We start from the raw sequence: 19,676 nt of genomic DNA, 5'->3' as shown, positions 1-19,676 counted from the left end.
ATGTTCCGCTATAGATTTTTGCAGGCATCTATCCAACCATCTGCAACTCAGGGCCCAAGACATATGCCATTGCCTATCTGATTGTATTTGTCTGTCGTCCCTCATAAGGTTTTTTACAGTGTTGCTAGTTTTGTCTTTGGTGAGATGTCATGTTAAAAGAAGGTTGATTCAGGGACTGAACACACAGGTGAATTTAGGGCTTTATTACTGTAACCATAACAATAAGGTGGATCTCTCTTTAGTTGACCATCAATTCAATGTTAATTGTTCTTTTTAATCACAGGCAATAGTTATAATAGTGCACTTTTTAATATTTAAATTATGATACAGACATTTCATTTTTTCAACAGCTCTCTACTGACCCTTATGGATGGAGAATAGTTTACAATCGTAGCCACAGTTAGGTCAATGAGAGCAAAGGTGTTGTGATGAGGGGGTGGGGAGTGATCATGGTGAGCAATCATACAGTGGGGGGAAAAAAAGGTGAGCGACTGGCAACAGTTTCGCTTGTGCTGATGATGGACACAACGTGGGGTGGACAGACAGAAGGACAAGTGCACAAAAGCAAGAGGTGAAGCAAGTTAACAAACATTGAGCGTGTGCAAGACAAACTATTGTTAGCTTTTGGCGGTGTGAATCCACGTCGTAGTACTGAGTCAGTCACATCACAACAGAATATCTCTGAAGAGCTTTTGATTGGTCAGGCCCCCATCCTTCACTCTTCAGCAGTGGTGCCTAAGATCGGTGTCTTTAAGTTAAAAAACAACATAACATAAACCACAACATATGAGAAAGTACAACAATGTTTTCATTACTGCATTTAAATTCATACTGAGATGCACTAAATGCAGTGATCATGAAGAAAAGTGCATGAGTGTGTACTTGAACCTTGTTGGTTTGAAGTTAGACTTAAAAAAATGAACAGATCAACACATAAATAGATAAATAAATAGATTTATATAAATTAAATAAATATGTGACTATTTATGAAATGGAGTAACTAATATAAGTAAATAACAAAAACCTACTGTGTTTCTCTCTGAAAACATTCTGCTCTCGTGTTGCATATTGTGCCATATGGAAGACTGGTGATGAACATTAACAAGGCTGAGAAGAGAACTTGGGTATAAATACAACTCGGACGGTCTGAGTCAATACATCTCATGGCGGACTGAAACAACTCGGTGACAACCTTGAGAGCAGTGTTGGTTTACTTGGCTTGTTTGTGGACACAAACGTGAGCTGGGTTAGGAGCCGCTGTTATGTCTTCTAATTTTTGAAGTCCAGTGCCAAAAAGAAATTGACATCAAAAGCGCTGATGAATCCAGAATCCTGGACATTTCCACAGATCATTCTTCAAATATTGTACCGTCTGTCCATGATGAAATGGCAATAGAAGACAAGCTTGACAACAAAGGTTGATTTCTGTCTGTTTCAGGGGGCAGGAACGTTCTTTCTCAGTCAATGAGGGCACAAACAGACGAACAGGATGGAGATGTTCATGTATAGTCAAGTGTTTTCCATCAATAAAGTGTTGTTCATATTTTTGATGAAAAATAAAAAAAATATTCATCTTCAGCAAAGGGGTCCAATGTGAAAGAAGGAAATGGTCTTAGTTGCATTTGTTCAGCTTGTCTTTGATTCAAAGGAAAAGATAAAATAATCAAAATATTGAACGGAAAAGTAAATTCCTGCCAAGGAGCGGACTGGGCAGCATCCACATTGCAGCACTGATCTGTCTTCACTGCCTTTTCAGTGCTACTAAAATCCCCCAAAAAACGAGAAGACCCCAAAAAACTAACTAAATAAAAAAATATTTTTTCACATTCAGTTACATAGCTTACTTTGTTGGTTTTCTTTGCTGCAGGAGAAAATGGTCTGGATTCATCATATCCCAGAGCCCATAACCCTGCTTAAAGTAGGACCTTGTGATCGCCACTCACTGCAGATGCGAAGCTGTCATTATCCCACAGGGTCCAACCGCTGAAATACATCAGTTTCTTTCCATATGGTCGAGTAGTTGCATTTTTTTTGCACTTTCTATGAGTGCATTGGCTGACATTATGAGGATCATCATGTTTTTTTGTGTCAGACATTGTCACACAATATAGTTGACTAGTCTATCTGATCATGTCAGCATCCTTTAGCAGGCTGATTTGCTAACTGGCATGCACTTCCTATTTTGATCTGTGAAGCTGTGCGATGGATACCAACCTGCTTATTCACATAGTTATTTCCTTAAAATATCTACTAATCATTTAAGGGTAGGAATCTGGTGATCCAGGTGATTCAGGAAAAAAAGCACAATGAGGGAACAGGTGCGACCTTGGTCACGGTCCAGCACCTTTTATAATGTAGGCGAGGAAGAGAATAGATAGCTTGTTGCTTGCAGGAACAGTGGCGATGACAGAACCGTTGTCCTGTGGTTCAGACATCCTGCTGTATGACGTCAGTCGCTATCCTACGGTTGTGACTGGGTTCCATTGGAGGAGAGAAGTCGGGTTCTCTCTTTCGCTGAGCCTCGGCGCTGCAGAACTCCCCCGCTGCCTCCTATGCCTCCGCCATCTGCTCGATCGCCCCACTCGCACCTGTCACCCCCACCCTCGGAACGCCGGGAATTTTGGCGGGTGGGGGTGCCATGGGGTCGGCCGTTCTTCTCATCTGGGAAGGGATCAAAAACAGTGGACAGGAAAATCATTCTTGCGTTCGCATATTCTCCTTTTCAGTCCGATGACCTCAGACACACAGGTTGTGGTTGTGCTTAAGCAATCTCACCAGACAGGGCTTGCACCAGGGGTTGATCATGGGTACTCAGAAGCTGGGCTTGGATCGTCTCTACCACTCGTCTGAACCTGCGGCTGGGACCTAGAGATGCGTGAATATGCCAAATGAAAGGTGCAGCACAAAGAATGGCTGTGGGTCAGTCAGTCAGTCACTTGTCCTCAAGCATATACTGTATATTAGGGGGACCACAATACTGCAATATCATGGCAACACTCTAATCTAACTGCATCATAGTACACCCCAAAACATGTGAAACTGGAGGATACTAAATAGTAACAAAAGTCCTGTTATCATGACATGGGCATGTTACAGTCAAATGCAGGGTTTTCTTCTGTTACTCACAATAATTTAGAGTCCGTTTCAAAGAATTTGATAGACAGTGCTGAAACAATGAAAATGAAGTACAAGCACAGTGCCTTTCACAAAAACACATTGAGTGTCGCTGGTCAATGTTAACACAAGCCATAAACTGGTAGCAGGAAAAACAATAATAAACCAGCAGATTTGGAGGAAAATTATTTTTATACCATTTTCTCAGCATCTCAAGAATTGGGCACCAGCATCTACAATGAATAACCTTTTGTTTAAATATCGTCAAATAACTGTAGAGATGGGCAGATCATTATTATGTGTCTCTGCATATAAAATCATAAAAAAGCTAATTCTGAGTCATAATATTGTGGGGTTTGGCATTGCTTGAATTCACAGTTATTTGAATTGACTTGAATTGATTCTGAATCCAATTTTGATTCCTTGTTGAGTTACCATTCGAAACTAACATAAAAACTTACTTATATGTTCACATTTTTAAATGGGGATGCAGTGAAAATTTGTGGCCAAAGCCGGATAACATTTAAAACTCTTGGCTGAATACCGAATATCCAATGTGGTTAAGTATTTTTTTACTCTTTTCTTAAAATGTTGCATAAATAGTCAAGAACACATTTACATGTTTGTCAAAGAAAGTCAAGGCAGCAGAGTCTGTGCAGTCACCACTGAAGTGGAGGATTGTGTGCGCCTGATGCTTAATGTACTTAAGCTATTGTTTTGTGCTCCCACACATTGTCATCCTCTTTTATCTTTATTTCTTGAATTATTGATTGTTGATTACTGTGATATCACTTTAACTGAACAGATCATGTTCAATTGTTTGCCTCAACTCACTAACACTCTGCCGACATTGTACATGTTGTACAAGAATTACAAGAACATGTAGCACCAATGACTATGGCAAAAGAATACTAGTGAGACAACCAGGGAAGTCCCTGGAGTTGCACGTAGGGATGCTCCGATCAGGATTTTTGCTGCTGATCACCGATACCGATCACATGGATTGATAATGAATTTGTAATTGCAATGATGAGACCTTCTGTGTACATGATGTGGGAGAAAAATATTTCAATTTTAATTTAGACACGTTTTTATGTACCTCTGCAAGGTGGCACAAATAGAAAAACCTTGCAGAATGCAGCAATTCTTCTGTCAAAAGGACAACTGAAAAACATTTAATTTGATGTGACGTTGCATGTGAATCTCTAGAGACTGTGCTATGTCACTGTTAAATATTTACATACTGTAGCAGGACTCCGAGACAGACAGCACTGCATTTCTGAAAGTTTCCACTCTGGATGTTTTCAAAAGTTTAAGATTCAGGTGGCTAACAAATGCTGCACCTGCCTCCAAAATGGCAATGGATCCGGTTGTTTCCGTTTCTGTTTCCGTCTCCGTCTCCGTGTAAACAACACCTGAGAAAGGTTGGTCATCCAGCTTGGTGAAATTAAGAATTATTTCTCATCATTCCGAATATCACGCTTGGACCGGTGGGTGTTGCTAAGCGTCAGATGCGCCTGCTGCTGAGGAACCAGTGGCCTCACTTTCATGAGCCCAGAAAACTCTGTACTCCGTCAAGGGCTGGTGCTTTAAATGGCGTGTTTAATTTGAAGGCGCTTCCCTGCACAGCATTTTCCCGTACATGTGCTGCAGGATGCAAACTTTACATGGCAGACTGAAATAACCTCTACAGCAGACATGCTGCTGCTTAGTGAGCAGCGAGTAGGGCTGTCACATGTGATCAGTTGTCGTGATTGGCAGTGACAGGTAGTAATCGACCATCACCGATGACGCTGAAATTGGCCAATTATGATGGATGACTGATCCATGGCAGCATCCCTAGTTGCGTGTTCATTATCCATTGTAAGTTATATTGTCAAAAACCGTATTGTTCTATACTCTCCCAAAAATGCTAGAAAGTAGGTCAGCTTATACTTTTGATAACATCATGAAAATAAGTTAATAATAATAAGTCTGTTGTTTTGTCTGTGGTATGTGCTGCTTGTCTGTGATGTGTACCAGACGCACATTACCTGATATGAGGGTGAATGTCACACTGTAGATTCCCGTCTCCCGCCTTCCCTCCCTCTCTGTCCTCTCCCTGTCCCTCTCGCCCTCGGAGAAAGCAATGTCCACCTGGAACTTGACTGGCTTCTGGAAGACGGAGGGGCCGCCGGAGGATTTGTACTCGGCTCGGAAGCTGGTCTGGGACAGGACGCTGTGACTGAGTGAGGGGATCTGCGTGGTGGGGAGAAAGAGAAGAAGCAGAGAGACCGACAGACTTACGAGGCAGGAGAGGTACGGGGATCAACGTGAGTATAGGGAGACAAAGGGTGAGGGTGAGGAGAGGAGAGAAAGCGTGAGCCACAGACGAAAGCAAAGTGATCCATTAACGTGCCTCCAGTGAAAAAGGCTGAAATAAAGAGAGAGTCCAGGTAATGATAGAAAGAAAGTGCACTTAAATGAGAATGGACATCGAAACTTCATTCAGGATCATGCGTGATGTCTCGCAGAAAAGGTGGTGATGTGAGCCATGAGTGACAAACCACAGCAGGTACTCACAGACAGGAAGGCATGCACGATGTCCGCCTTGACCGAACTCAGAGGTTTATCCCGGATCACCACAAAGATCTGCTCCTCCTTCTCAAGCCCAATGAAGTTTCCAAACCACGACTTCTTAGCCAGCCTAAGAAATAATTGACATCAAACGAGTGAGACACAAACTTTCAAAATCACAGCTGCATTGCGTTGAAACACTTACTCTGGGCTGGACTCAGGCGTTAGGCTGGACATGTCTTCTGATGTAGGAACTATAAGAGACAGGAGATTTAGTCATCCAGGCATCCATTTTAGCCACTTCATGAGCATAGGAATAATACCAACTGTGTTGGCACCCATTGTTATTGTAAAGTTCATTGTCATATTCAGCCTTTCACAAGATCTCATATGTGACACTTTAGATGTGCTTTTATTGACTCCCTAAAGTCACAAGTGACATATACTTGAATTGTCTTCATAAAGCTACCATAAACCTCTAATGACTTTCCTCTCTTCTCACCTTTCCCAGCTGACATTGTCAGTTGAACATCAAAGGGTTAAACAACAAGCTCTTGAGCTTTACTTCGATACAACATGGTTCAGTGATTGTACACAATACATGCCAAAAGTTTGGACACGCCTTCTGATTCAGAGTTCATTTTTACTACTTTCTGCAATGTAGAGACATACATACATACACGAATACATGAAGTAGGATATATGGAATTATGTAGCCAAGAAAAATTGTTGAATAACTCTAAATATGTTTCATATTTTAGATAACTCAAAGTAGCCACCTTTTGCTTCGTTGGCAGCACTGCAAAGCCTCGGCCTTCTTAGTGACCTTCATGATGTAGTCACCTGTTGGAAAACCTTGTCAGGTGACTACATCATGAAGCTCATCGCTAGAATGCCAAGAGTGAGCAAAGTAAGTCATCAAAACAAAGGGCAGGTGTTTTGAATTGTTTTAAAATATAAATACTTCTTTGTTTAGTACTACACAATTCCATACGTGTTCATTCATAGTTTAGATTCCTTCAGTGAGAAGCTACAATGAACATAGTTATTAGTTAGTAGAATTTCACGGGTTGAATGAGAGGTGTGTCCAAACTTTTGACCTCAACTGCATATCAGATAATAATTACAGAAAAATAAATCCATTCAAAATGTAACAATGTTTTTCTGCACCTTTTTTTTTAGCTGCAATTCGCTTGATTGATATCATGGCACCTACATCACCCTCACATACCTTAGTAATGGACCACCTGGTGAAGCATTTTGGATCTTGTTTGACACAAATACAAAATTAGAGGCTACACGTCTCACCTTGCAGTTTACGGCGATGAAACCGTGGTGAACCCAGAAGGTTATTTTTAAATGAATTTAGGCGAGTCCTCCAGTGGGCAGAGCTGCTGGCTGCTATGCCACTGCCTCCTCCTGGGCTGGACGGAGGAGTCAGCGACAAGGACCCCACCCCTCCCCCGCCCTCTGCACGCGAAGAGGATGAGGACGAGGACGAGGAAGGCGGGGTAGAGGAAGGATGGTGAGGGTGGTGAACAGGGGTCCCCAAGGGTGTGGGTAACGGTGAGCCCTGAGGAGTCACCTGCGGCAAAGAGTGGGCAGAGTTTGGGTAGAAGCTCTTAGTCACGGACTTTAGGACAGAGGACGAAGGAAAGAAGAAACGGGGAATAGGTGACAGAAGTGGGGAGGGGGAAGGGGAGCGAGAGCATGGGTTGTGCAGAGGTAGGGATTTGATGGACTGCAGATGGGGTCGGTCCCCAGGTCCCTTCGTGGGCAGGGTCTGAGTCTTTGGATTGGGGGGAGCTTTGGGCTTGTCTTGAGCCCGAGCTGTGCGAGGAGTTGTGGCGCTTCCTGGTTTGGACTCCTTTGTGAGGGGAGTGGCGGTGGCAGAGGTGACGTCTGATTGGCTGAAAGTGAAGATGGGACTTTGATAGGACTGGGGAGTAGGTTTGTGGGGATGAGAAAAATAGAAAAGAAGAAAGAGAGGGGATGGAACATAGAGACAGAATTGATGGAAATGAATATCATGCTTTATGGAAGAAGAGTGCATTTTGTGATTGCGAGTTGTGTCATGTGCAATTAATCTATGGCTGACTGACACACGATGCGACAAAAAACACCTAGTTTAACACCCAAGCTTCACACTGACATTTATGGCAATGATCTGGGGTTAAAATGCAGTGAAAGAGGCCAGTGAACCAGCTACCAGAGTCAATCATTAGCTTTGCTTCACGCACGATTTACTAACAGTAAAATAGAATGTGTTTGTGAAACTTGACAATTCAGGTTCAAACCTTCAGTGGACACAGTTCATGCACCAAGTAGAAGAGAGATGAGATGGGGACAATAGAAAAGTGAAAATGCCACACGAACCTGGCGGGTGAGATTTATTCTGAGGAGCTAGTTTAGCAATAATTCGTAAGAATGATTAGAAAAGTTTGGAAAATCACAACAGTCAGATGATTTTGAATGGTGGTCAGAATACGTGAAACAGTTGACAGAGGGTGTGAAATAGGCAATATAAGTTTCATGTTTAATATATTCAAATGCAAAACTGAAAAAAATAATCTTTCATGTATCTGCAATTAAATAATCCGGTTCTCTTAATACACAATATTCACTAGCAAAGGCTTTAAATATTTTTGAGATATGGTCCTCCTCTATTTTGCAGCACCGATTGCTTTATATTGGACATTTTGACTCTAAAGAATGTGTTTACACATGTGCGTAAATGAGATGGGGCTCTTGCTGCCAACTTAACAGTTCAACATCAGAATTTAAAACTATTAATTGCTGATTCATGAAACTTGAAATTGAGTCTTACCCGTGGGCTGCTGAGTGGGCTGGATGAGAGCCCAGTGGATGCTCCACTCACTGACCGGGACCTGGCACAGGAAAGAATGTAATGTTGAGCTGTTTTTAAACATTACAGCGTCAAAATGCTGAAAGTTATGGGGTTATGTCTGTTAAAAGCTTAGATGAGTGTGTGAGAAAACAATACCTCTGACTGTGTGCAGCTGTGTCCAGAGCCCGGCGAGGTGGAGTAGGAGACCCTTGCTCAGTTACGCTCAGCACCTCTAGACTCTTCCTCTCTGGGCGGCAGCGTCCATGACGCGTTAGCATCGGAGAATCCACTCGCTTTCTGGGAGGGTCTGCTGAGGAACCCCGTAAGAAATTGTTACAGAAATACAGAGAGTGAGAGGCCACTTCCCCAGTCCACCTCAGGGAATGTTTAAATAGACAATCACTGTCACACATGCAGCCGTATGTGTGACACGAGAAGTAATGATCATCAGCTGACTTTAACTCTTAAAATAACGCGTTCTAGACCAGAGGTGCACAATCGGGAGCAGTATAAAACCCAATGCGACATGAAAAAAATGCTCAACAGAAGTGTGTAAGTCAGAATAAATATGTTGTTAAAAATACAATGAATTATGGACAAAAAATAATAATACATAAACACCACTTGGATCACATACACATAGCATTGTAGCCGTAGACCTCACTTGCGAAGAAAGTGTGAACACTTTGTGCAAGCACTACCTGTAACCTACTTGCTCAAGAGTCGTTGGCACATTTCCTACAGCTGAGAGGAAAATCCTCCCTCAGGTTGATCTCTCCTGCCCTCTAAAGACTGACCTACGTCATTGCGTGGCGGCAAATCCTCGTCCTCATAGCTGGGGTAGCGTTCTTTTCTGTCCAACAGTAGATAATAGATCATTTTCTCCTGGTTTTCTCTGTGGCAGAAGCGAAATAAAACAAACGAAATTAGCACTGATCAAGTTAATTAAATAACATGTAATTGTTCATATGACAATTTTTGGACACGTCCACATTTCATTGGTGATACATCATAACAGCGGATTATTCAAAATACATTGCACATCCAAACGATGGATTTAAACCTCAATCGTCACATAACTTACTGGTGCAACCGCACCTCAGCACATGAGGCTGCATAAAAACATCCACTTTAAAAACAACTCTCAAGGGCTTTAAAAAGAGAAATCAAAATCCAGTTTGTTTGAAACAGTGATCTCAAATGCAGTATTCATTCTTTCCAGTTAACCTGGGTTTAAGATCCACCACTGGATTAGGCAAGCGTTATGTGGTTTTATAGCTTCACCTCACACCAGTTTTAGAGATGGACTTTATCCATGGCAGGATTCTAACTCAATGGAGTTAGAATCGCCACCTCTGTAGATCTATACAGAAGCAGAATATAATTTAGAGGTGGAAAGGTAAATGAATATGACTTTAATTTTGGACCCTGATTTTTACACCTCACCTGACCATCTGTCCCTGGCTAGACAGGGAGCACCTAAATGCTACCAACTGAATGACTGGCTGATCCATTATGAACCAGGGGAAGCAACCGAGCTCTTCTTAAATAAACGAAACAATTCTGTCAAACATATAAAGAAAACATTTAAGCTGCTTTGCCAAAGGGCAGGAGCGCGTTCCATTCCTGGACTAAGCATGGATCTGAACCATTCCCTCTAAACCCACAAACTGACCTACTGTCTACAATTTGTGGGCCTAGGCAAAACAGTGACAAACTTCTGAAATATATCTCTTAATATTGTGTCGATGTATTTGTACTTCGGATCACATTAGGTGTGTGAACAAGAACTTACTCTTCACACTGCAGATCACGCGTGAGCTTGACTCTGTCTCTGAAGCACCCGAGAGAGTGCATGCTATCCAACACATCTGGGTCCAGCTCAGTCAGGGACAAGATTCGTCTCACACACACTCTCCTGGGAGGAGGTTGCTCAGGACATGGCTCGTTGCGACCACCCCTGAAACAGACAGAAGCGCCGCATGCCTTAAATATTGCACAAAAAAGTAAAATGCAGCATTACTTGAAATCAGCCAACTATTTAACAGTCAAGTATAGAAAATTAATACTCACAGATACCAGGCGTGTTTCTGAATGGTCTCTAACTGCAAGAGGTAGCAGGGCAGATGGGTCTATTAGTTTCTAAAATCTGTCAACAGCCAGATGGCCACAGTGCTGCACTATCTAAACAGTTCACACCAGCTCCATTTTCACATGCACTGTTCCAAGGCAAATTGATTACATGGATTTTATTAATTATCTTTCAATATAAACATAAAATAATAACCTTGTGACTGATTTCTGTATTAAAAAAGACAAATATTTCAGAAAGAATGAGAGAAAGACATTTCAATTTGCTTTTCTGCTACTTGTGTATGGACACAGGTGTCAGAACAATACCGTACCGTGAGCCTCTTTTCAGGGTTGACCTCAATCATGCCCTTCAAAAGGGACTGGCAGTCTGGGGGGATGAAGTGCGGCATGTGAAATACGCCACTCTTCACTTTCTCCAGGAGCTGACGCAAATTGTCATGGTCAAATGGCAAGGCCCCCTGGAGAAACAGAAGAAAATAGAAAGAATGGATGCATTCAACTAAGGAGACAAAGATTTAGAAGAGCAAACATATGTGTAGGTGTTCACTTTCAATACCGAGGGAAAGGGGAAAAAAAGCTATTTACCACCAGCAGAGCAAAAAGAATGACCCCACAGCTCCACACGTCCGCTCTTCGCCCATCATACTTCTCTCCCTAATGGCAGACAAAGTAAGATGACTGACCAAAATGCATTCCTTGAGCAAGTAAAACTACATTTCAGATTTATTAGTACCGATAGCTGACACAGATAAGATTTTATTTGGACTTATTATTTTAACATAATAAAAGGATGAAATAAAAAAAAATAAAAGGAAGCTCATGGAAAATGCAATCTGCTCATATTTCCACTTCCAAGTCACATGTTAAGTATGTTAAATAAAACATGTCATTAAATAAACCAAAAATAGAACACTTTTTAAATTAAAGGTACTGTGCTGTAACTGGACTTCCTAATTGTTAAATTCAATTTCTGTTTTTAAATAAGATTCTGCAGCCTGTCCTGAGTATGAATAAAACTCGCCTTTCTGTACAAAATATTAAAATGTAAAGACAGAGCTGAACATGCATTTTAGTAAGTGGAAAAATGACAAAAACATAGGAGGGAATTTAATTGTTATTATGATATGTTTATGTACTGGAGACATTTACTTTACATGCCATGATGGGTTGATGGGCATTATGTTGGTCGTGCCATCTGGAGACTCACTTTTTACATATTTAAAATGAAATAAATGCCTAAAAGAGATCTTAACAAACTTACCCGGATGACCTCAGGGCAGGCATAATGTGGGGAGCTGAAGTGTTGAAAAAAAACATGAGTGGCCACATAAAACGCTTGAGTTTAATCAGCAAATTCTTTTCTTCTGCTTCTCATTACCATTTTACTACACTGACAGAATACTTTCACACACACACAATATGATGTGTGATTGATCACACTACACAAAGTCCCAGGCAAATTTCATGCCAAGATTTGTGAGAGCAGATTTTAAATCATTTCAAAATATCTAATTCCAGAAGAGAAAATTAAGACTTCTAATTCAGGATGTCCAATTTACATAGAATTTAATTTAAATAGAAAATTTGATTTGGGGTCAATGCTAAGGTCAGACACGTTCTAGAGTGTGTTACATAGTGTTGAAATCTGTCACTCAACCTTTCCATGGATCCATGGATGTCAGATGCAGGACCTACACTTTTGTTGTTGATGGCACAATTGCGTTTGCAGATGATTTGATTCTACAGCATTTAGCACTCGAAATGAGGCAGCATGAAAGAGGATCATCAATTTCAAGTGTGAGCCAATTGATCACTTGACAAAATGGAGAAAGCTCACTGCTAATAGAGAACAGGTCCTTGAGTCGAGTGACGAAGGAGGATCCTGATCTTACTGAACGGACATTGGAACCAGATGATGTGTCTGCCCTCGCCTCTGGCTGTGAAACTTGGGCCATGTACACAAGGATTCTATACCAAGTACTTTGTTTATTAGCTGTTGGTCTCCCAGTAAGTAATAAGTAAGTCCAATAAGCCACTGACAACAGATCATCGGGATAGATTTTTGAGATTCAGAACACTTGTCTGTCTGGAAAAAAAAGAAATTTGTGCATGAAAACTATATATTAACATAAGACGTTACACAACATTTTATAAACATGATATTGATATCTGAGTAAAACAGACTGGCTTTGGTGTTTCCTCTTGCTAATTAAAAAGTCTGAAATAAAGCAGCCATGTAATCAAGGCTAGTAACTATTTCAGAAACATCACACATGAATGACAGTCCATCTTGTCTGTCCAACTGGCAGCACAGAAGAGCTACAGATCTTCAGTTTTCTACTGTTCTAACTCACAAATGTGTTATTGTTTTTCATAATACGTTCCATGCCATTTCATTTATTGACTGAATTGTGATTAAAACCTTAAAAAAAACATTTAGAATGATTTAAATTCTAATTTTAGTAGAGATTTAACAGTAAAATTCTATAAGCACAAATAGTCTGGTAATCTTCTGTGTTCTTCATCTGTCGTATTGAAAGAGCTCCACAATGCACTGGCATTCCACGTCATAGAATCAGTTTCTCAGTTAGCCAGCGTCAGACAGGTGGAGCATACCTTCTGACCAACATGTATGATGAGTGGGAGTGCTCCAGTTTAAATCAGAAGCAACTCATCCATTGTTTGCTGTCGAAGCAGGCATGGCAATGGAAAGGAATATTTACTCACCCACAGCTGGTCTCTAACAGGCTGTCTCCCACCTGTAGTGAGGCCATTCCAAAGTCAGCAATACGGATGTTGTTCTTCTCATCCAGGAGCAAGTTCTCTGGCTTCAGATCTCTGTGACTGTATCAAAATATGAATGAATAGGACACAATTTAAAACTGCAAATTCTGAAACATTAGAATAGCATGGTGAAACTAACCAAATGGAGTGACTGTGGCAGAAGTCCAGTGCAGAAATAATCTGCCTGAAAAACTTCCGTGCCTCTTTTGGGGTTAGCCGTCCTTTCTTTACCAGGTAGTCAAACAGCTCTCCTCCAGACACGTGCTCCAGCACTAGATATCTGCAAACATAAACGTACTTCAGACTTCCTTGGGATTTATAGGAGGAAAGAGTACATTAACAGAAAAAGAAAGAAGAAAGAGAAATAGGAGAGTTATGATACTAATAGCTGTTATAAAAGGAAACTAAAACTGCTTGGACAAAAATGAATGGCAACTCAATGCACAAATGCCTATAGAGTTGACATACAACCACTACCAAACACATCTATGAAGGGGACATGAAATTTGGCTAAATATCAAAAGAAGTATGTAGGCCGTGGAAACTTTTTCAGTAGATCAATACACTGGTATTGGACAACCTATGACCAGGTTAAAAATGTTATAATATTATTTTATTCTTCAAACACTGCTCAGTAATCAACTGAAGGAGCTTAGTGAAATGGCAATTAAAGTCCCGTGTCTTTATTAATTAATTCAACTACAAACTAAATAAGTTCATTAATAGGTAAAAAAAAAGTTGGTCTTTCATTTTGGCGAAATATTTAATGGGCACGGTTCTGTTGCAGTTACTGTACAAAACTTTGACCCACTGTACCATTTAACAATTAAGTATTTTAAATCTTTCAATTAATCATTATTTTTAATATTGATAATATTATTGATAATAACAATAATGAGCAGCTATTCAAAGTCACAGTTGTACAGTTGTAAATTTGTTTTCCATGACAAGAAAGTGATAATGCTCCTAACTTCAAAATCTTAAAATCTGAACGATTGTGATTGAATGACACAGAAAAACTTTGCTATTGCTTGGCATTACATTAACTGGATCAGTGTTGAGCTATTTTCATGCATGGGAAACTCACAGATATTTGTTGTTCTCGTAAACATCATGCAGCTTCAGCACATGCGGATGCTCAATCAACTTCAGAATGGCAATCTCCCTTTCAACCTAGTCAAAGATTATTAAAGACAGGGGACAAAGAAGACACACATTCACAAGATGTAAAATTAAGCACAACTTTGTTGTTTCACATGCGTGAAGCCTCTCCATGATACCTTCATCAAAACTGATTCCGAGAGCTTCTCTCTGTTGACTATTTTGATCGCTACCTTCTGACCCGTGATGCAATGGATTCCAAGTTTGACCAGCCCTGAAAGATTAGGAATCAGAAAGATAAATGTAATCACATAGATTTCAATGGTCTGAAACATTTATAGGAGAAAAGTCTTACCTGTCTGCCCCTTTCCCAGTGTTTTCTCCAGGCGATAGGGCCCAACATATTGAGCGGACTGACTTAAAGACAGTTCCTTACTCATACTGCTCTTACTGGAGTTCAACAAGCGACAACTCCAATACAGTGTGATTATTGCAATGGATGTGGTGTGGACAACTTATGCCGCACCAGCTAAAAGTCTAAACTATGTATGTGTAACATTGATGGACGCTACTGAGTATATAGTTATTTTTAAAGAATGGGATATTTGGTGACATTCACACAGCCGATGAGTAAACACAAAAGCAGTTGCTTTGGCTTAAGTTTTAAAGCAGACAGACAACATGGCACCTAAACAGTAATGCATCAATGCAATTTTAGGAATATTTATTAGTTTAAACACCAATTTAGAGGCAGCTCTCCAAACACTACATGACATAAGCCTTTCGGTCAACCGCACTTATATAAAATATTTATCTCGAAACGAGGTACATTTGCTTCATTTCATCAACAACTATGCTAGTGGTAGGCAAGACAAGTAAAACTCTGTGGGATGTATTTAACTCTGGCCTATTACAGGTGCCACAACATGCTATTTTAGCCTCGCCGCCGCTCTCCCACACAGCAGCGAGGCTAGCGTTAGCTTCGCCGCCTTGACCAGCGGCCGTCTCCCGATGTGAGCCGCCTGTCAAAATAATAAACCCCTCCTGAACTTTTCAGACGTCTAGAAACGGTAACATTTACCAGACGGCCGCCACATTCTGACAATATTTAGAATTTAAGCGCGTATCCATCGCCAAACAACCGTTTTAGCGCAGCGGACTCCATCCTCATCTCTACATCCCAGCAAGTAGCGGATCACAGCATCTTCTCCTCTCTCCTTTGGCGTGTCCTCCTACCTCACCAGCTGCTTTACAGGTAAAAAAAAAAACACAGAGCTATCCGCGCACAAACCCACTCTAATGTGGTCTGCACGGTTCTCCTTATCTCCCAGAAATTCAGTTCACACGGGGTAAAAGGCCTGTGTACTCCTCTGCCCTCGGTTTTCTTGCCGTAAATCGATATTTTCTCTCTCCTCTTCCTTCTTTCGTCTCACTCGCATCAGCATCCGGGAACCTCTCCATCCTCTTGCCTCTCCTCCCCCGCCCCTCCTGTTCCTTCTCACATCATTATCAAATGCCGAACTTCGCGCATCCTTTAAATTTGCTTTATTTAATTTTTTCTAAATTTGCTTTGCTTTAATCTATATATATATATATATATATATATATATATATATATATATATATATATCTTTGCATTTGTCATGTTATTATACCCTCGGCAAAAAAAATAAGATTTTTTTTTATTCTAAATTGTCCCTAAACTATATTGACTAGGTTCTTCAATCGTGCATTTCTACCTTCTTGAACCATGTCTGATTCGACTTGGGTCAGCTTGTCAGTGAACTTTTCTGATTCATTATTGTAACCCCAAATATTTCCTCATATATTTTTTTAACACCAAGATGCCACAACTGTTGGACCCATGAAGACTAGCAGAAGTATTTTTCCCTCTTATCTCTTCTCAGCAAACCAGCCAATGAAGCAACCTCCAATCTTGTCTGTGGACATCCCATGATGCCCACAATCCCAGAAACCTGGTGCCTGCGGACTTCAATCCAAGTATGAGAACACGAGTCATATCTAAATTTGACCATAAAAGAAGACATGTTTTGAACACTTTAATGTAATGAATAACATCTCATCAATGCATTCAGTACTACTATTATTTTAAATAAATAATGGAGAATATTTACAAAAACAAATATTTGATTATGCACTTTGTCAGCATTGATTATCTGCTGTCCAGTCATCTTGGGTCACTGGGCAGACTCTGCAAAGACAACAGAGACATGAGTAACAGTACAGCGCACATAGATATTACATAAATTACACTGATATATTTACAGCATATAACAGGCAAACGCCAGCACCCAGCCAGCTACTCATCAATTCTAATGACCTGTGACCTGTGTCTGAGTAATGAGTAAGCAGAGTGAACCGTATTTTACATATATACTATATATACTAGACCTTGGAGAAGGCTTCACACAGTGCCAGTGAGGAGCCATCAGCATAGATGGTCGATCTACTTTTGCGACCTCTGTACGAGGACGAAAGAAAAGACCAGAAAAAGGGAAGGACTGCGAGTCAGCATAGTGGTAATCGCGAGCTAGTTACCTGGCAACCAGACAAGATGGAAGTGAAGGGAATGATTGACAGCAAATGAACAGCCCTCACTGGTATTTTTACTACAATATATTCCTGAAGAGCTCCATGACTGTTCCACATGTGGCTTGTCATTATTATGGTTATATAATTCATTCATAATTCACATAATTCATTATATTAACTATATTGAGATTGAAAAAAAGTAGATTTATTCTGTAAGTGAAAATGTGATGTTTCGTGTAAATAATTATTTTCATTTCTGCAAATCTAAAATCTAAATGTAATCTATAATACAAACTTCATTTACCAAGTTTGGATAAATATTCAATGAGTTACATAATAGGAGGTTGTACTTATTAGTTGTTGTTTTTTTCAATTAAGTGTGTTAAGTTAGTGGGGCATGTTAAGTGTTAAGTTAGTGGGGCATGAGTTTATGTTGTACTTTGGAGTGATTTGGTACTTGCATATCATGTGCAAATAAGTGTCAACATGTTTAGGTTCAAACGTTATTGTTATAACTTATCAATATCTGATCAGTTATATAATATAACTTCAAGATCAACACTGGCAGAGTTTAAGAATGTGAGCTGCAGGTTTTTCACCATTTTTGCACTTTTTTTTCCTTCTTTGTGAACTTACATTTTATTTACATTCATGTCTCCACGTGTCAAGATCCTTCAGACAGAGTTTTTATACAGGCCTGGAAGGCGTCCATCAGATCTTTACAGTCCCCCTCTCTTTTCTCTCTCACACTGAAACAGACAAGTATTAATTCCAGATGTATCACATGCATGTTTTACTGAATAAAATATGTTTTCTTTTGTTTTTTCTAAACACGCCACAACAGCAAATGTTGCATGCATTGTTGTAGTTGTACTAAACACAGCTGCAGTATTAAGTGATGCAGAAGAACATGGGTGAGTAATCAGTACTGCAGCTTCGCTGACACTAATCACTGCGGCACGTGGCCACACAGCAGCTAACTGTCACTGCTCATGTGCACGCAACATGAACCAACAGCTTACATGCTGCCTGGCTAAAGAGGTCAGATGTCTATTTTAAAGCCTCATGTCTGTAAGATTCCGAAGATATGTTTACTGAAGTGTCCTTCTGCAAAAGCCGAGCCTTTCCTTGAACCTTTCACCTGGTTGGCTGCATTAAGTGTGCGGCAACTGAGAAATAAACCTTTCATTAAGAGGACAAAAAAACGACTAAAAATTATTATGTTGACATTTATGAAAAAACTTTTTAAAATAGGTCTATAAATAGGTCTGAGCTGGGTAAGTTGTGTTGTAAATGTTCACAGACCTAATGCGTTTTCAGAACATGATAAATTAATTGAGAAGTCATATAGCTTATAGTAACTCACCACTTGTTGACATTTTCTCTAATCACCTGGCATGATGCTGGTACTGCTTCATTAGAATCAGGCATTGCAAAAGCAAAATTCAAGTGGTGGCCGTGTGATCCTGTCTTAGTCTGGTGACAGATTGTTTACAAGGGGAAGGACAGCAAGAGAGGGAGGCACTAAAGGAAGTGACATGTGATGATGTCATATGAGAGAATCTGAGAGAGCACGTGCAGGAGTTTGGATTCTTTTCAACATTTCCTCTTTATGGCTGATTCTTAAATCTATGCCCTTTGTTAACGTGAATATGCAGACTTTGATTCCCCACAAAGTAACGCATAATGCATTTCAAAAACAGAATGCATATCAAACCCTCCCCACAAGGCAGTAACAGAAACCTAGGAGGAAAGAGCAAAAGCACTGTAGCATTTGCTGACCCGACCCAATATTGAGTTAGCAAGGACATTAGAACAACAGAAATATTATGAGAGATTATAAAATATGTAATGCACCTTAAATTTGAGCAGATTAAAAGCAGGAATCATGTTAATGAAGAAAAAAATAATACCCACAAACTTCTTATTATTTCAGTCGTAACTTGACATAAAAATGATGAATGAAAATAACTGGTTTTGGTGTATATTCCCTATTGTAGGTTGGATTAGATCAACAGAAAAAAATGGATGTCATGTCATCATAGGAATCTTGGTCTCCTTGTTGGATTTTAATCACAGTCCAACACCCCAAAATGTATTTTTATTGGCCAGGACTTCTGTAACAACACATAACTGGGTGCTATCAGTCTCTCTTTTCATTAGTGGGGGGATTTTAACGTCTCCACGGTTAGCCATCAAAGCTGCCACAAAACAATAGACAGTGTTTTTCTCATGTTGACGCACACAAACATGCACCCAATCGTTTTGGTTTTAGTTTCTAGATGAATTCATAATCATAATTTCCGATTTGCCATGTTTGAAACTGCTGTGAGGCATGCGATTTTTATTACACTTCAAATCAGTGCTGAGTTCAGTTTGGATTTACAAATATTTGACATACACATTGAGATTACAGAACTACTTGTATAGTTTCAGGCCCTGCATTTCAAATCCTACATATTTATTTCAAATAAAATTTCTAAGAACGAAATTGAACGTAACTCCATGTAACTAATGAGAAAAAAAATATGAATTAAACATTTTTTTAGAAGGTCTGCGTCATACTGTTCTAACCATGTCTTAGCTGGATAGTGGGACATTTGAATTGCATGTTAGACACGATAGC

General features: G+C 40.1%; 1 protein-coding gene and 1 long non-coding RNA gene across 5 annotated transcripts; both read right to left on the bottom strand.

The window, feature by feature from the left end:
* Positions 1 to 2,163: 2,163 nt before the first annotated feature.
* LOC128759151 (serine/threonine-protein kinase BRSK1-like) lies at positions 2,164 to 15,954 on the bottom strand. 4 transcript variants are annotated; one of them, XM_053865889.1, is made up of 19 exons: positions 14,853 to 15,954; positions 14,677 to 14,771; positions 14,484 to 14,569; positions 13,536 to 13,676; positions 13,340 to 13,456; positions 11,874 to 11,907; positions 11,198 to 11,266; positions 10,924 to 11,070; positions 10,592 to 10,623; positions 10,314 to 10,478; positions 9,316 to 9,413; positions 8,675 to 8,828; positions 8,498 to 8,558; positions 6,979 to 7,609; positions 5,876 to 5,924; positions 5,677 to 5,800; positions 5,148 to 5,352; positions 2,776 to 2,865; positions 2,164 to 2,661 (listed from the first exon to the last, which is right to left on the bottom strand). In XM_053865889.1, the coding sequence occupies exons 1-19, from the start codon at positions 14,935 to 14,937 to the stop codon at positions 2,462 to 2,464; spliced, it is 2,583 nt and encodes an 860-aa protein (XP_053721864.1). In that variant the 5' UTR covers positions 14,938 to 15,954; the 3' UTR covers positions 2,164 to 2,461. The 4 variants fall into 4 exon arrangements, with proteins under 4 accessions (XP_053721864.1, XP_053721863.1, XP_053721867.1 ...); XM_053865888.1 differs by having other exon boundaries at positions 2,164 to 2,675; positions 2,778 to 2,865; XM_053865892.1 differs by having other exon boundaries at positions 2,531 to 2,661; positions 5,148 to 5,395.
* Positions 15,955 to 16,564: 610 nt separating this feature from the next.
* LOC128758726 (uncharacterized) lies at positions 16,565 to 18,656 on the bottom strand. Its single transcript, XR_008414543.1, has 3 exons — positions 18,417 to 18,656; positions 17,687 to 17,799; positions 16,565 to 16,709 (listed from the first exon to the last, which is right to left on the bottom strand). It is a non-coding gene; the product is annotated as an uncharacterized LOC128758726 (long non-coding RNA).
* Between the last annotated feature and the right edge of the window lie 1,020 nt (positions 18,657 to 19,676).

Source organism: Synchiropus splendidus, chromosome 5 (assembly GCF_027744825.2).
Source record: "Synchiropus splendidus isolate RoL2022-P1 chromosome 5, RoL_Sspl_1.0, whole genome shotgun sequence".
In the NCBI taxonomy this organism is placed as follows: Eukaryota; Metazoa; Chordata; class Actinopteri; order Syngnathiformes; family Callionymidae; genus Synchiropus; species Synchiropus splendidus.
Note: the sequence above shows the minus strand (reverse complement) of the source record. Positions and strands in the feature narration are given on the sequence as shown.